This window comes from Chelonia mydas, chromosome 3, assembly GCF_015237465.2.
Source record: "Chelonia mydas isolate rCheMyd1 chromosome 3, rCheMyd1.pri.v2, whole genome shotgun sequence".
Taxonomy (NCBI): domain Eukaryota; kingdom Metazoa; phylum Chordata; order Testudines; family Cheloniidae; genus Chelonia; species Chelonia mydas.
In genome coordinates this window covers 179,400,899-179,418,876 of record NC_057851.1, presented here as the reverse complement: position 1 = coordinate 179,418,876, position 17,978 = coordinate 179,400,899, and the positions used below count along the sequence as shown (strand labels likewise).

The window sequence follows — 17,978 nt, the reverse complement described above, 5'->3', positions numbered from 1 at the left end:
CCAAAACCATCTTGTGAAAGAGTTTTGGATGAAATCTCAAAACCACTTTCTCTCTGTGAAACAAAGTACATGGGGGTTCTACCATGAGCACTTGGAGGTTGCTGACCCTTCTTGTTCCACTGATGGTGACCAGGAATACCATTCTGAAGATAAGATGGTGGATGAAGCACTCTGAGACGGGCTCAAAGGCAGGCTCCATAAACCAAAGAAGAATAGCACTGAGATCCCATGCTGGAGCAGGGTCCTTGATCCGTTAGTAAATATGCATAAAGTCCTTAAAAGACCTTGGATACCATCAGATGAGATTAAGATTGACAGCAACTGTATTAGTGGATATGCTAATACTGCCACCAGATGGACCTGATCAAACTGAAAGAAAATCCAGAATGCTTTAACTGAAGCAAGTGGTCCAGACTCTTTAGTACCAGGCCAAATTGGGCCACCCACATAGAGAATCTAGTCCACTTAGAAGAGGATGTTCCTTGTAGACAATTTCCTGCTCCTGAGCCACGATCTCCCAAACAAGTGAAGAGCAGTCCTTTTCCATGGCACTCAGTCAGCCAACATTCAGGATGTCAGTTGCAACATTTTAGAGTCTGGGAGAAATAGTTGGCCCTAATCCTGAGACAGTAGATCAGGTGTTCTGGTCATACAGACTCAGTCAGAATTGCCTTAACCAGTAGGGGGCTATGAAAATGAGTTTCACCTCGTCTCATCTTGCTTTGGCAGTCATCCTAGGGAACAGTGGGAAAGCGTGAAGGAGAATTTGGTTCCACTGTAGAAGTCAGAGGTCTGGTGAAGATCCAAGGGTCATGCTTCCTCTGGAACAGAAGTTCAGTCACTTGGAATTGTATTAGGTAGTGAACAGGACAATCAGCAGATTGCCCCATTAGCAAAATACCAAGTCAACGATGGATTTCAGTAGTGACCACCTGTGACTGGTGATGGACTGTCTGTTTAGGAAGCCAGCCAGGCCATTGCTGTTTCCTGGAATGTGTAGGGCCACTGGGGTTACGCTGCCCCCTAAAATGATTGCTTCTTTGCACAGGGCAGAAGAGCATGCTCCTCTATGCTTGTTTATTTGGTGGATAGTGGACATACTGTCTGTCAGTATCTGCACAAAGGTTTGCAGGATCAGGATTAATATCATGCATGCCAGTTTGATGAACTCTAAGATGTTTATATATAGTTTCCTATCTATCAAGTGAAGGTCCCTTGAATTTGCAGGTGGTTCAAGTGGGCTACCCTGTATCAGATGCATCTGTGACAAATGTTCTGGATGGTGACAGGGTCATGAATGAATGACAATTCAGCATGAATGTCAATTTCACTGAGTAGCTGCTGTGGATCAGAGAGCAAACTTCCTGTTGCAAACACTATCTTGCTGTGTTTCCAAAATGAAAAATGTCAAAACCCCTGGTTCATGAGAAATTTTTACAAAATTTGGTTTTAGTCCTATTTAGACTGAAATCAAATTTCAAAATGTCAAAATTTCCTGTAAAGCAGAAATTTTGAATTTCAACCAGCTCTAGCAACAAAGCCCATTCTGTTTGTAAAAGGCTTTCATGAGAAGGGCTCCTGAAAAGGGATAGGGAAGAGAGGCAGGTAGGGAGTGAGGAAGTCAACTGAATGGTGCAGTGGTGAGTAATTTTCAAGTGAGGCAGTTTTCAAGTATAAGCTGTGGAGTGGTCTTGGTATGGCTCTTGACCATTTAATCAAACCTGCTGTCCCTGGAAGGGAGGCTGGTGCAAGATGGAGGAGGAAAACAACAGGCAATTCCACAAGTATCAGTGTTGCTTTCTAGGTGAATACTTGGGCTGGCGACTGTGACAGAACAATAGCATTCTCTGCCTCGGGGGTAGAAAGGTTCATGATACGGTCCCAGAGTGTAAATGCCCAGGGGTCTGAGAGCTGCCTTGGAATCTCTGAGGGAATGTCACACTTCATCTGTTCTTGTACTAAATAGATCCATACCTTCAATGGGTAAGTCCCCAGTTGTGGCTTGGACTTCTCTTGGTATCCCGGACACCTAAAGCCAGAAGGCACAGCGCATGGTGACTGCCGTGGCCATCAAGTGAATGACTGTATCAGATTCATGTACTGCCCCTGGTAGCGCAGTTCTAGCTACCATTTGGTCCTCTTTGATTATGTTGTTCAGGTCCTCCCTGCCATCTTGTGGGAGTCAAGATAAGAAGGGGATCACCCTCTCCCACATCAGGAAGTTGTATTTCGTGAACACTACATGATAGATCATGATGTGAAACTGGTGGGATGTGCTGAGCAGTAGGCCTTTAGGCTGAAAATGTCCAGCTTCTTGGGGTCCTTGTCTTTAAAGGAGTTTCTTTGTTTGATCTGCTTTTCTCCTGAATGATGGAGACAATGAGGAAACCTGGTGTTGAATGTGTGTAGAATCACTCAAAGCCTTTGGGTGGACCCTGTTACTGTTTTTTCACCTGCTCTGAAGTCAAGGGAAGCAAGGCCACGGTGTGCCACCCACACTTTGCTGTAGTTTGGGTTCTCTCATTGATCAGGAGAGCAATTCTTGAAGGCACTGAGGATGTCAAACAACTTGAATCACCTTTGTTTCGAAGTCCCTTGTATCCACTATCCTCGACGATACCTTCTGAAATGCCCTGAAGTCACTGATGGTTGGTGTTGGGGCCACAGTGACTGCTTCATCTCAAGACAAGGAAGATCTCTCCAGTGGGGAGGACAGTTGGAGTGTGTCTCTTACTCGTTCTTCCACCCTTGGATATCCCTCCAGTTCTAGTGAGGGTACTCTCGCCAGAGATGCCAATGGTGGCGAAGATCTCCTCTTTGCCAAGACTTTGGAAGAGACCCCACTCCAAAATCTGAGAGGACAGACCCCAGTACAGCCAGCACAACTTTGGTGGTGGGTTATATTGGTACTGGCCTGACCAAGGAGGGCCCATTGGTTGCCGGTTCTGCACTGGAACTCAGTACTACATACCTTCGGGGTACCTTTGCTGGTATTTTCAGTCTTGTCTTTCAGGCACTGGTATCCTACTCAAGTAAAGGAAGAAGGAATGGCTCCTTCATGGGGAGGAGAGGTAACTGCCAATGGTAGTGCCAATGCATGTGGTTCCAGCTCTGATGGTAGCGGTTCCAGGGCCGATGTGTGTGTTGTGTTCAGTACTGAGAGGAGCAGCAAGGGGGGCTGGTCAGAGACATATCTTGGGACCAGGAATGGTTCTGGCTCTGGGGCCAGTGCCAGAGATCTCAATGTGGAAATCGATACCAGTGGGCCTACCACCCATGTGCTTAGTCACTGCCAATGTCCTGGCACTGTATTTCATTGATGCTTAGTATTTTGAGGGCTTCTTTCCTGGTCTAGAGTCCTCTCTGAGGGACAGATATGTTATCTGCTCAGAGCTGCATTTGAATTTGACAGGGGGGAACCTTTTCACTGCAGAGGATGAAGCTGGGTTTCTTTATCTTGGAGTTGGCGCTGAAACAGTCCAAGCCGACACAGTCCACACCAAGGCCTTTCGTGCCAAGCTAGATGTGGTCAGTTTGGGGGGTGCCAATGCTGATGGTTTGGGCACCTTTTTATTTTCCCTTCCTTGCTAGAACCATGGACGTGGTGCTGCCAAGGTTCCTTCCCCACTCTGAACTCTAGGGTACAGATGTGGGGACCTGCATGAAAAACCCCCTAAGCTTATTTTTACCAGCTTAGGTTAAAACTTCCCCAACGTACAAACTATTTTACTTTTTGTCCCTGGACTTTATTTCTGCCACCACCAAGCATCTAACAAATATAACAGGGAAAGAGCCCACTTGGAAACTTCTTTCCCCCCAAAATCCCCCCAAGCCCTACATCCCCTTTCCTGGGGAAGGCTTGATAAAAATCCTCACTAATTTGCATAGGTGAGCACAGACCCAAACCCTTGATCTTAAGAACAATGAAAAAAACAATCAGGTTCTTAAAAGAAGAATTTTAATTAAAGAAAAAGTAAAAGAATCACCTCTGTAAAATCAGGATGGTAAATACCTTACAGGGTAATCAGATTCAAAACATAGAGAATCCCTCTAGGCAAAACCTTAAGTTACAAAAAGACACAAAAACAGGAATATACATTCCATTCAGCATAACTTATTTTATCAGCCATTTAAACAAAACAGAATCTAATATATATCTAACTAGATTGCTTACTGACTTTTTACAGGAGTTCTGACCTGCATTCCTGCTCTGGTCCCGGCAAAAGCAACACAGACAGAGAGAACCCTTTGTTTCCACCCCACCCCTCCAGCTTTGAAAGTATCTTGTCTCCTCATTGGTCATTTCGGTCAGGTGCCAGCGAGGTTGTCTTAGCTTCTTAACCCTTTACAGGTGAAAGGGTTCTTCCTCTGGCCAGGAGGGATTTAAAGGTGTTTACCCTTCCCTTTATACTTATGACAGGTGCCCAGTAGCCAGGGCACTCACCAAAGACAATCTCCTTGGTTCCTGTATGAAGGATGTCTCCACTCCTGGATCTAAAGCTACCTTCATGAATTGCTCCAAGAGGTACAGTTTGAACTTCACATCTCAAGATTTCAGGGTATAGGATGAAAAGGAGCAGCAGTCACACTTGTTGGGGATGTGTGCTTCCCCAAGACAGAACAGACATCTGCTGTGTTCGTTGATGATGGGTACAACCTAATAGCAGGAAGAACAAGGCTTAAACTCGGTGGGTTTTGATTCCACCTTAGCCAGTGGCGGGCGCGAAGCATCTCACCCAGGTATATGGAGGGGGAAATCTCTCTTCTGTCTTGCCTAACTGCTTTCTTCTTTCTTTTTTGGAATGGAAACACACAACAAAAAATCAAATGAAGAAATTAATAAAACAAAGGGAAGAAGAGTTTCTTCACTGGAGAAGAGTTCTGAAATTCAGAAGCAGGTCAGATACAGTCCAGGTTGTCTCTCACTGCCAGAGGTGGTAAACAGGAAATAAGGGAGGATTAGGGACACTTTGCCCTGTATGCCTATTTATGGGAGCACAAGGAGGCATGGCCCCGCTGGACATGGTTGTATAAAAGATTCCAAGCTTGCACACATGTACACTTATAGTAGGATCCACACTGACACATGTTGAAGAAGAATATTTATGCCACCTAGAAAATGAAGGAAACACCCAAGTAAAATGCAGCAGAATATCCATGTATATCTACTTCCATCAATATTAAGTAGGAGACCACTTCTTGTTACCTAAGAACCTCTCTGAGTATTTTCATTTCTTGTTGTTCAATTTCAGTGAACACATCAGAACCATCTGTCAAACAGTCAGGTAGCACACCTATAAAAAAAAACACAGCAAAAATGCATGTATTGCTCTAAATAAAATGGATTCTTACTCCATTTTGCATGCATTCTTCAACCAGAGAGAGAACAGTAGGGGGATATCACTTAACTGTAATTCTGCATCTCAGAAGATACGTTTCCAAAAAGATTCTAAACTTTTGGGTATTAACTTCCCAGTATGAGACTGGCAGAACTCTCAAAGCTCTAAAGGACTGGTCCCCAAGGACAGATGTAGCTGGTAGAGGATGAGCCAGGCTCTCCATTATTCTGTGCCATTTCCCACAGGCTATAAATACTGCTGCCTCAACAACCATTCCAACCAGTTCCGAATCTCCCAAGTGACAAGCCTATCCAACTGAAAAATTTTCTCACAGACTAAGAACTATTACAGTAGAAAAAAAAACCAGCACAAAAAGACAAAACCCCAAACTCTGAAGGAGGAAGATTGGTGGATGAATGGAAATCATATCAGAAAGATCTTGAGAGAAGCACAATTACAGGTACAGTAACTCCTTGCTTAACGTTGTAGTTATGTTCCTGAAAAATGCTACTTTAAGCGAAACAATGTTAAACGAATCCAATTTTCCCATAAGAATTAATGTAAATAGGGGGAGGAGGGTAGGTTCCAGGGAATTTTTTTCACCAGACAAAAGACTACACACACACACACACACACACACAGAGTATAAGTTTTAAACAAACAATTTAATACTGTACACAGCAATGATGATTGTGAAGCTTGGTTGAGGTGGTGGAGTCAGGGTGAAAGAGGGTGCGATATTTCCCAGGGAATGCCTTGCTGCTAAATGATGAACTTGCATATGGCTGAGCCCTCATGGGTTAACACATTGTTGTTAATGTAGCCTCACACTCTACAAGGCAGCATGAATGGAGGGAGGAGACACAGCATGGCAGAGAGAGACAGACACACATGGTGTCTGTGTGAGAGAGAGACAGAGAAGTGAAGACGAGATAAATCGATCGCCAAGCCCTCTCCCGTCAACTCCACTACTCCACCGGAGCGCGAGGGACACGCGGAGTTGACAGGGGAACGTCAGCAGTCAACTTACCACAGTGAAGACACTGTGGCAAGTAGATCTAAGTATGTCGACTTCAGCTACATTATTCACTGGGGGGGGGGATAGATCTAAGATATTCACGTAGCTGAAGTTGCATAATTTAGATCGATCTCCCCCCCAGCGTAGACCAGACTTGTGTGTGAGTGAGAGTGAGAGACAAAGACACACACCGTGTGTGTGTGTGTGAGAGAGACAGAGACACACACCGTGTGAGAGAGAGAGACAGACACCCATTGCCCCTTTAAGTACACTGACTTTTTAAGTAGATCAGCAAGTTGAGACAGCAGCTGCTGCCAGCAAGCTCCCTCCTTCCTGAGCCCTGTTGTGTCCCCCCCTGCTCTGTGGAGATGAGGTACAGGAGCGGAGGGCAGGAGCCGGGGGAGGGGGACAACCTGACATTAGCACCCCTCTTTCCCTCCACCTCCCCGCACAGCAAGCAGGAGGCTCCCAGGAGCAGCTCCAAGGCAGAGGGCAGAAGCAGCACATGGCAGTTGGGAGAGGGACAGCTGAACTGCCCAGCAATTGATAGCCTGCTGGGTGGCTGCCGCACAGGGAACTTAGGGGAGCTGATAGCTCTTTCTGCAAGCAGTGGACAAAGCAGGTGGCTGCCAAACAATGTTATCAGGGAGCATTAAACAATCATGTTCTCTAATTGATCAGCAACATAACAACAAAACAACGTTAACCGGGACGACATTAAATGAGGATTCAGAGTAACAGCCGTGTTAGTCTGTATTCGCAAAAAGAAAAGGAGTACTTGTGGCACCTTAGAGACTAACCAATTTATTTGAGCATGAGCTTTCGTGAGCTACAGCTCACTTCATCGGAGGAGTTACTGTAAGTAATTTTCCCTCATCTAAAAGGTACTCAGATATTATGTTGATGAGTGGAATAAAACAGCCCATGAGGAAATTAGTAACTCTGTATTCAGTACATAGTTTGAATGATGTACAGTAAATATGGCATGGGGCCACATAATGAATAACGATAAAAATAAATATTTAATAGCTACCTATTCAGTGAGCTCCTTCCACCCTGTGCACTGAATGAGTAAAGGGTCCAGTGGGAAAAACAGTATGTGATCATATAAAGACTAGCATAATGCATACTCAGAAGGGGCCAAATTAAAGTTGCACAGACCTTAATTCTGGCATTTCCTAGCTTTTAAGTGCTTGACTTTGCAACCTTAATGTTGTTTTAATGGAATTTCTTGTATATTTTATATATGTGCATGTTCTTGTATATTAGATATGTGTTTGAGTCTGTTATTATTCAAAAAGAAAACTGTAGGTATTTTTCCTTCTTTGTGGCCCCAATTCTGGGTTTCACCATGGCCCCTTTATGCTGGTTTTTAAAAGGAAACAGCTTACAGAAACAGTGTGTCCAAACTGAGCATGTGTCCAGCCTACCCATTGGCTTGGGCATTCAGCTTCTAGTCCCTGGCTCTGACCCTTAGCTCTGCTCTTGACTACACCCCTGGGTGTCCCGTGGTCCTCATCCTTGAATCCACTCTAACCTCCAGGCTTGGCTACCCCCTTGGCAATTGGGTCTAATGGTCGGAGCCCACATCCCAGTCATGTCCATTAGATTATTACTTGTAACAACTATATACTTTATTTACACACACACACACACTTTTGTTGTACAAACCAAAAAGCCAGAGGAAAACTGCAAAACCTCTAGATTTAGCAAGTTTCAAGCTTACTGTATGAAATACAAGAGTCGAAATCTCTAGACAATAGCATGCTGAAATTACTGCACATATATATGTATGCAGTCATTACAAGTCATAGATATGAATAGAGTGACTAAGTAATAACTCTCATATTTAACTCCTACAGTTTGAGATGCAGCACCTGAAAATGAGAGAGTAGTAATGGAAGTACACATCAAACTTACTGTACAGCCATTATATTCAAAACTGCTATACAGAATGAGGTAAATATTCCCCCATACTGAGGGCCTAGGACACCAATAAATTGGTATGGTTCCTCTGGGTAGAGAGTGGGGCTGGTGAGAAGATTTGAGTGTGCACGCCCTACACAGTGTAGAATACAGCTCCTTGTCCAGCTATACGTAAAGGTTTGGGGCAATGGTAAGGTTAGGTGTCAAACGGATCAGTTGCTGTGAACATCCACCAGTCCTTGTCCTCCACCGAGCTGAGAAGCCAGCAACTTGAGAGCTGCTGCACTTTGGATCACAACTACATAGTGCCGAAATATAGTTATTTTTGTAATACCACCATTTAAATCGTACAATCCTTAAACTGAAATTTGAATCCAAGTTTCATGGAAATAATCTAATAGGCTTTCAGATAAAGTATTAGATACATTTTAAAAGGAATACAATTAGTTGTGGCTGACAGAACCAGTTGTAGACTCAGGGTGAAATCCTGGCCCCACTGAAATCAATGGAAGTTTTGCCATTGAATTCATGTGGGCCAGGATGTGACCTTAAGTATTTATGGATGGGTAGACCATAGAGTTATCCACAAAACAGCTGAAAAGATGCACTGAGAACTAAAATTTCTCATTTATTATTTCTTACCATTTCTTTCTTGAATGATTCTAATGGCTTGCAACTGCATTTCAATGTTTTTCTGTACCATCATTTCTTTAAATAATCTAAAATCTTCTGCTGCCAACACCGGTTGCAAAATGGCCTTTGGGGGGGAAAAAAATTTGTAAATTAATTAAAAACCTTATAGAAATCAAAAACTGATAATTTCAGAATAGCTCAAACACGAAAAGCTCTGTATTATCACAGCAAGACAACATTTGTATGTTGTGTCTACTTAGAATTTTTTTTTTATGCCCTGAAATAAACAGCTATTGCTGACACAATGCCAAGAACGCTGGAAACAACAGGCAACTATCCAAGGATTCATGAGCATGGAAAACAAAGAGCTTATTCTTTTTAAAATCCATCACTGCCATATCTGATTTTCTGTTTTTTAAATGCAGTTTATAAACTGTACGATATAGTAAAATTACTGCTGGTGGAATTCTGCAGCAAAAAATTAAAAATTCTGCAGCAAAAAATTAAAAATTCTGTGCACAATATTTTAAAATTTTGCAAAATTCTGCATATTTTATTTTTTAAAATAACATAATATAATCACACCAGTTTCAATTATTTTTGGTCATTTATTCCAAAACACCTGTCAGCAAGAATGTTTGTAACAATACAGACAACAAAAAAAGATTCAGGAAATGAATTTTGACAAATAGATTTCTTATTGGGCATATTAATACAGAACTCTGAGTAATAATTCATTTAAACTACAATACAAAACCATATTTCCCGCACCCCTCAGAAGTACTGCAAAGGCTTGGGAGAGTCAGGGGTAAGAGAGGAGCTGAGGGAGAGGGAAGTAAATTGCTGGGAAGGAGCCTGGGTGTGAACTTGGAGGGTTGTTAGGCATGGGTGGGAAAAGTATGAAACAGGTTTTTTTGGGGCGCGGGGAGGGATTATTAGGGAGCTTCCCCCATGCAGACCCTGGTTGACCCCTAGCCTCTCCAATTCAATCAGGCACATCTGCCCCTGTCCTCATGTGTGTCTGTGCCCTCACCCAGCCACTCCCCTGTCCCTGTGTAGCTCTGCACCCTCTCCCCCATCACCATGTGTCTCTGTGCCCTCACCCAGCCGATCCCCTGTCCCTATGTCTCCCTGTATCCCTTCCCCCATCCCCATGTGTCTCTACGCCCTCAACCAGCCAACCCCTGTCCCTGTGTAGCTCTGCACCCACTCCCGCCATGTGTTTCCGCACCTCCCTCCCCTGGTGGCCCTATGCCTCCACTCCCATTCAGCCCCTGCCCCGGTCTCTCCTCCCCCACTAGCCCTTATGAGACCCTGTCTGACCCCCCACCCAGCACCCCACGCTGTTTGTCTCCCCATAACCCCTGTCTCCTGACCTGGCCCGACAGGCACTGTGAAGGAGGCAGGCTTTCTCTTCTTCAGTTGGCTGTGAGCTGACAGCTTTGTTCTATTGCCACAATGCCCTCTGATGGCCAAAAGGCGGAACTGCAGCAACATTTTGGCAGAAACTTTTTTTGTGCAGAAAATTAGAAATCTGTGGCGCTCATTAATTATGTGCATGTGCAGAAGTGCAGAATTCCCCCAGAAGTATAAAATATATTAAATGACTTAATTCAACATCGAGGCCCCAGTACTTCAATGAATTCCATTGCAGGTGGACCTCTACACCAGCATAGAATCCCAGTGAAGACAATGGGACTCTGTATGAATGTCAAGGTAACCCATGTATAGTTCATTGCAATATCAGAGCCTAATATATTTAATTATTTTTAATTGAACATTATTATATGTTTTGTGAACCTAATGAGACTGTAATTCTGTCAAACGTATCAATATTTTAAATAGTTATATCCAACTCTTCTAGACATGACAAAAATATTTAAGGATGACAAAAGGAATAATAAAAATTAAAAGCTGGTTGGTCTAGTGGCCTATGATAGTGCTCTGCATTTTATGGGAAATGGATTCCATTCTCATGGTGAAATCCTGGCCCCACTGAAGTCAACGACAAAACTCCCTGTGGCCTTAGTGGGACCAAGATTTTATCTTCAGTATTTTTTTCCCCCCAAGCTCACAGGAGAGTGGTATGAAGGCAACACACGGAGCCCATATGCCCATTCCTTCCTGGCTGGTGACAGAGCTTTGAGTCATTAGCGCTGCTACTGAAAGGTAGGTACGAGGATTGTAGAATTACACCGGAAACACAGATTACACTTGGCTGAGTGCCATGCCATTACTGTAATGGTGGAGAAGCACGTGATGCATGATGCAGTGGTGGTGTGACTTACTCTGTAGCAACTTTTGTGTGTGGTTAAAAGGTATATTACAAGCACTGAAGGTGCTTGCAAAAGAACTAACACTTACATTTCTCTAATGTAGACTAGACTCTAGATTCTGGAAAGGCCATAAATAATCACTAGCTTTCTTCTTCTTCTTCCTTTTTTTTTTTTTATTATAAAAAAGGAAAATACCTGGAATATATCCCCTGCCCTCTTTCTAAAGACAGCCAACACATCATGGTATGATTGCTAAAAGGAATAAGATGTCTAACATTTGCTCCTCCACACTACAGTTTAACTTAAGTGCTACAATTTGGTGAGCTTTCACAGAATCTGATTTTGCAGCTCCGTAAAATAACCCTGAAGGACTATGCTGTGTCCAAGATAATTAGCAACCAACAAGAGTGATTGCTAATCTTTCTCCAAATGAAAAATCCTGTGGGCAGAAACTGGCCGGCTATCCATTCCAAAACTTTTCTAAAACCTGGATGTTTTCATATTTATATTGAAGCTTCAGTGATCACAAGAATTGTGGCTCAAGTCAATCTTCCTTTGTAGCTTATTTTGTAAACAAATTTAAGAAAACTGATTGATTAGGATCATACTGTCCTTGTTCGTTTCCCTTTCATAGAATCATAGAATATTAGGGTTGGAAGAGACCTCAGGAGGTCACCTAGTCCAAACCCCTGCTCAAAGCAGGACCAATCTGAAGTACTGAAAAGTACTTCAGCTTTTTCCACATCATCTGTCACTAGGTGGCCTCCCCCATTCATAAAGGGTCCCACACTTTCCCTGACCTTTTTCTTGTTGCTAACATACCTGTAGAAACCCTTCTTGTTACGCTTCACATCTCTTGCTAGCTGCAACTCCAGTTGTGTTTTGGTCTTCCTGATTACAGCCCTGCATGCTTGAGCAATATCTTTATACTGCTCCTTGGTCATCTGTCCAAGTTTCCACTTCTTGTAAGCTTCCTTTTTGTGTTTAAACTCAACGAAGATATCTCTGTTAAGCCAAGCTGGTCACCTGCCATATTTGCTATTCTTTCTGCACATCGGGATGGTTTGTTCCTGCACCTTCAGTAAGGCTTCTTTAAAATACAGCCAGCTTTCCTGGACTCCTTTCATAGTTAACTTTAATTCACTTGTATTGTGTAGTTAATACAACTTAAAATTTAATTTAAAAAAATACAAAAACACAGGAAACAAATTTTGATAAAAAGTTTTTCATGCCACATACAAATATATGACCTTCAAGTGACACCACTGATCTAAATTAAAACTGCAGAAGTAGCTTGCTAGCCACAATTCATACCTGAAATGCAGATAGGTAAATTTATTATCCAACTTTAGAAAATGAAAAAATTTTGTGCAAGAAAGGACTTCAAAATTTCATACCTGTAATGCTATATTAGTGGAAATAGAAAATTTACAGATTATCAATTAAAATACAGCCATTACTGTGGACTATAACAGCATGACAAAGGAAAATATACCTGTGACGTATGTGACTTTGCAAGAGGAGATGAACACGCTTCTTTAAAGTTCTCTTCATTAATTCCAACTTCCTTAAGATAACCTTCTAGCAGTTTTTCAACCTACAAAAAATTATGAGTCTTACCTTCTACTAATTTTTACCCCAACACACAGACATATAAGTCACCAAACTTTTAAACTCACCTGTCAAACCATACTAATACTAGACAAATTAGAGGACTGGGCCAAAAGAAATCTGATGAGGTTCAACAAGGACAAGTGCAGAGTCCTGCACTTAGGACGGAAGAATCCAATGCACGGCTACAGACTAGGGACCGAATGGCTAGGCAGCAGTTCTGCGGAAAAGGACCTAGGGGTTACAGTGGACGAGAAGTTGGATATGAGTCAACAGTGTGCCCTTGTTGCCAAGAAGGCCAATGGCATTTTGGGATGTATAAGTAGGGGCGTTGCCAGCAGATGGAGGGACGTGATCGTTCCCCTCTATTCGACATTGGTGAGGCCTCATCTGGAGTACTGTGTCCAGTTTTGGGCCCCACAGTACAAGAAGGATGTGGAAAAACTGAAAAATGTCCAGCGGAGGGCAACAAAAATTATTAGGGGGCTAGAGCACATGAGTTATGAGGAGAGGCTGAGGGAACTGGGATTGTTTAGTCTGCAGAAGAGAAGAATGAGGGGGGATTTGATAGCTGCTTTCAACTACCTGAAAGGGGGTTCCAAAGAGGATGGATCTAGACTGTTCTAGTGGTAGCAGATGACAGAACAAGGAGTAATGGTCTCAAGTTGCAGTGGGGGAGGTTTAGGTTGGATATTAGAAAAAACTTTTTCACTGGGAGGGTGTTGAAACACTGGAATGGGTTACCTAGGGAGGTGGTGGAATCGCCTTCCTTAGAAGTTTTTAAGGTCAGGCTTGACAAAGCCCTGTCTGGGATGATTTAGTTGGGGATTGGTCCTGCTTTGAGCAGGGGGTTGGACTAGATGACCCTCTGAGGTCCCTTCCAACCCTGATATTCTATGATTCTAATTGTCATTACGTTATTTTACTGTTGTGATTTTTATTTTTTTTACAGTATCTTGATTCATTTGAAAGTCACTGCAATATTATTAAGAAAATTAGTTATAGTGAAAATCTCAGAAACGTGCTGGTATGTAGTACCCTCCAGAAATCCACAGTAGTTTTCAATGCTCATATTAGTGAGTTAATTAGAAGACTTTACCAGAGCTGTTGAACAAAATAGAAGGCATACATCACAGATTCCAGCCATGATTCTGATTGTCATCTTGACTAAATAGTGGATACCAAACTCTCAAGTCGATGAATGCAAGGAGTATTTTAGCTAGAGACTAAGTCAGTGTAATTGAAGAAAATGTGGTAACACATTAAAAAAGATACAGTTTTGTATCAAAGTTTCTTGATAAGAACAATATTTTAATCTAAAATGTGATACAGAATAAGGATATGGAGAAGTATAAATGAAATAGAATCATAGAATCATAGAATATCAGGGTTGGAAGGGACCTCAGGAGGTCATCTAGTCCAACCCCCTGCTCATAAATAGATTAGTTTTAAGGTTTGTACTTACATATAAAGACCTAAGTGGCCTGGGATCAACTTACTTTTGACACTGCTTCATTTGCAATTAGTGGAAGCACTGATGCTAGCCTCTCACCCGCATATAATAAGACGAGGATTCAGCTCAGTGTTCTGCATAAGAGCTCATGACTTGAGAAAGCCCCCTACCCCTTGTCCAAAATAGTACAGGCTAAAGAACTTTCAAGGCATGTTGTAGGGCCCATTTGTTTTAGCTCACCTCTGAAGAGACATAGAGGGATTAAGGTACAGACCAGTGCATGGGCGTGTTAGTATTTGATTGTGTTGTTGATTGGTAAAAGGGGAGGACTGACTGTATTGCATTAGGGTTTTCTAATTTTAAACAACTGACAGGACATTCCGGGTCTGTGTATGGACAATTTTTATTTATTCTAAATTGGAAGAAAAAATAAATATATAAATGTCCACACAAATTACAAGACAATAATTTAAATGTATGCCTAAAACTAATATATTTTATGTTTATTCATTATGCTTTGTTTGGATTCTGGAGAAACTTCAAAGTCTGGGACTTAAGGAATACAATCTGAATTGATACCATTTGAATACACAGTTACATCATGATTTCTATGTATGTGTGTTTGGGGCATGCCCCACAATGGCTAAATTCAAGAAAAAGATCTTGGATAAAATTAAATGGACCTTAAAAATGGACATCAACATGACACTACCACACTGTGTACTTGAAGAAGAATAACCTGAACAGGGTTCAAGAAGGCAGTAAAATATAGGCCAACTTCTAATACACTGCCAAATCCTGGTCCCTATTTCAAGACTGAAACAATGGGCTTTGAGCATGGAATTTCTGCTGAGGTGGGAAGAATGGAATATACTCCCAGGCCATAAAGTATGACAAGTTTATGCCATGCCTGTGTGCCAGGGTATGGGCAACATGGGAATATGCAGAGATGAGTATTTTGGAGAGATACTTGTTTTCTGCTTTAAGAAATTGTTTGAATATTTTTCAAATATTCAAAAATAAAAATAAATTTTAAAATTCAAATTTTGCATGTGGTTAGTTATCAGGGAAGAATCATCACTTTACTAAGATTGGAGAAAAGAGAGCCAGTAAAACAAAATTACAAACAACTGAAACTTGCACACATTCTGATGTAAATTTCCTTTGTCTAATGAATAGACTTTTGCACCACTGTAACTGCCAGGAGTAACAGTCTTGCAAGTGCACAACTGAGTAAGGAAAACACTATTTTCTTAATTATTTAAATGTCCAATTCCTTAGATGTAATCACAACCTCAATAGCTATATGTGATGTTTGGGAGAGGCATTTTGTGTCTTTCTTACTATGACTGAAAGTGCTAGATCTCTTTAAATATCTAGATACACTTCTAGTGCATGCGGGGAAGGAACCTCTGGTTATGTTACCTTTTATGCCATTGATAAAAGTAGATGTCACAAATAGATCCCGCAAAGTCAATTTAGATTATTATGAAAATGGCTTATGTCCAGCTAAACAGGAGGAATTTCAGAATCCCAATGCATGGTTGCACAGAGGAGCCAAGAGGCCAGTGAAGAAGCTTGGCAACATGTGACCTCCAGAAGAAGGAAGAGGAATGTCCGGGTTCCAGTAACACAGACACAGGTAACTAACCGCTTTCATGTTCTCTCCACAGGTACCATTGCGGAGAGTGGACCAGATGATATGTCTGGGGGGAGAAAGCAGAAGGAGACTCTGCTGGTTGGAAGGCATGAGATGCGATGTCCTGAGGTTGGGGGTTCCACGACCACCACTCCCAAGAGGAGGAGGCGGGTGGTGGTGGTCGGGGACTCTCTCCTCCGGGGGACTGAGTCATCTATCTGCCGCCCTGACCGGGAAAACCAAGAAGTCTGCTGCTTGCCAGGGGCTAAGATTCGCGATGTGACGGAGAGACTGCCGAGACTCATCAAGCCCTCGGATCGCTACCCCTTCCTGCTTCTCCACATGGGCACCAATGATACTGCCAAGAATGACCTTGAGCGGATCACTGCGGACTACGTGGCTCTGGGAAGAAGGATAAAGGAGTTTGAGGCGCAAGTGGTGTTCTCGTCCATCCTCCCCGTGGAAGGAAAAGGCCTGGGTAGGGACCATCGAATCGTGGAAGTCAACGAATGGCTACGCAGGTGGTGTCGGAGAGAAGGCTTTGGATTCTTTGACCATGGGATGGTGTTCCATGAAGGAGGAGTGCTGGGCAGAGACGGGCTCCATCTTACGAAGAGAGGGAAGAGCATCTTTGCGAGCAGGCTGGCTAACCTAGTGAGAAGGGCTTTAAACTAGGTTCACCGGGGGAAGGAGACCAAAGCCCTGAGGTAAATGGGAAAGCGGGATACCGGGAGGAAGCACAGGCAGGAATGTCTGAGAGGGGAGGGCTCCTGCCTCATACTGAGAAGGAGGGGCGATCAACAGGTTATCTCAAGTGCTTATATACGAATGCACAAAGCCTTGGAAACAAGCAGGGAGAACTGGAGGTCCTGGTGATGTCAAGGAATTATGACATGATTGGAATAACAGAGACTTGGTGGTATAACTCACATGACTGGAGTACTGTCATGGATGGTTATAAACTGTTCAGGAAGGACAGGCAGGGCAGAAAAGGTGGGGGAGTAGCACTGTATGTAAGGGAGCAGTATGAATGCTCAGAGCTCCGGTACGAAACTGTAGAAAAACCTGAGTGTCTCTGGATTAAGTTTAGAAGTGTGTGCAACAAGAGTGATGTAGTGGTGGGAGTCTGCTATAGACCACCGGACCAGGGGGATGAGGTAGATGAGGCTTTCTTCCGGCAGCTCACGGAAGCTACTAGATCGCACGCCCTGATTCTCATGGGTGACTTTAATTTTCCTGATATCTGCTGGGAGAGCAATACTGCAGTGCATAGACAATCCAGGAAGTTTTTGGAAAGCGTAGGGGACAATTTCCTGGCGCAAGTGCTAGAGGAGCCAACTAGGGGGGGCGCTTTTCTTGACCTGCTGCTCACAAACCAGGTAGAATTAGTGGGGGAAGCAAAAGTGGATGGGAATCTGGGAGGCAGTGATCATGAGTTGGTTGAGTTCAGGATCCTGACGCAGGGAAGAAAGGTAAGCACCAGGATACGGACCCTGGACTTCAGGAAAGCAGACTTCGACTCCCTCAGGGAACGGATGGGTAGGATCCCCTGGGGGACAAACATGAAGGGGAAAGGAGTCCAGGAGAGCTGGCTGTATTTCAAGGAATCCCTGTTGAGGTTACAGGGACAAACCATCCCGATGAGTCGGAAGAATAGTAAATATGGCAGGCGACCAGCTTGGCTTAACGGTGAAATCCTAGCGGATCTTAAACATAAAAAAGAAGCTTACAAGAAGTGGAAGGTTGGACAAATGACCAGGGAAGAGTATAAAAATATTGCTCGGGCATGTAGGAATGATATCAGGAGGGCCAAATCGCACCTGGAGCTGCAGCTAGCAAGAGATGTCAAGAGTAACAGGAAGGGTTTCTTCAGGTATGTTGGCAACAAGAAGAAAGCCAAGGAAAGTGTGGGTCCCTTAATGAATGAGGGAGGCAACCTAGTGACAGAGGATGTGGAAAAAGCTAATGTACTCAATGCTTTTTTTGCCTCTGTCTTCACTAACAAGGTCAGCTCCCAGACTGCTGCACTGGGCAGCACAAAATGGGGAAGAGATGGCCAGCCCTCTGTGGAGATAGAGGTGGT

General features: G+C 43.2%; 1 protein-coding gene across 2 annotated transcripts in view; it reads right to left on the bottom strand.

Annotated features, from left to right (window-relative positions):
• Nucleotides 1-17,978, bottom strand: part of CFAP36 (cilia and flagella associated protein 36) — a 108,720-nt gene that overhangs the window by 67,723 nt on the left and 23,019 nt on the right. Inside the window, exons 3-5 of one of the 2 annotated variants that reach the window (XM_027832191.3) lie at nucleotides 12,688-12,789; nucleotides 8,926-9,040; nucleotides 5,207-5,294 (exon numbers count right to left, since the gene is read on the bottom strand). In XM_027832191.3, the coding sequence (XP_027687992.1) occupies nucleotides 5,207-5,294; nucleotides 8,926-9,040; nucleotides 12,688-12,789 (305 nt within the window). The remainder of the gene's footprint in view (nucleotides 1-5,206; nucleotides 5,295-8,925; nucleotides 9,041-12,687; nucleotides 12,790-17,978) is intronic. The other variant, XM_027832192.3, reaches the window with a different exon arrangement.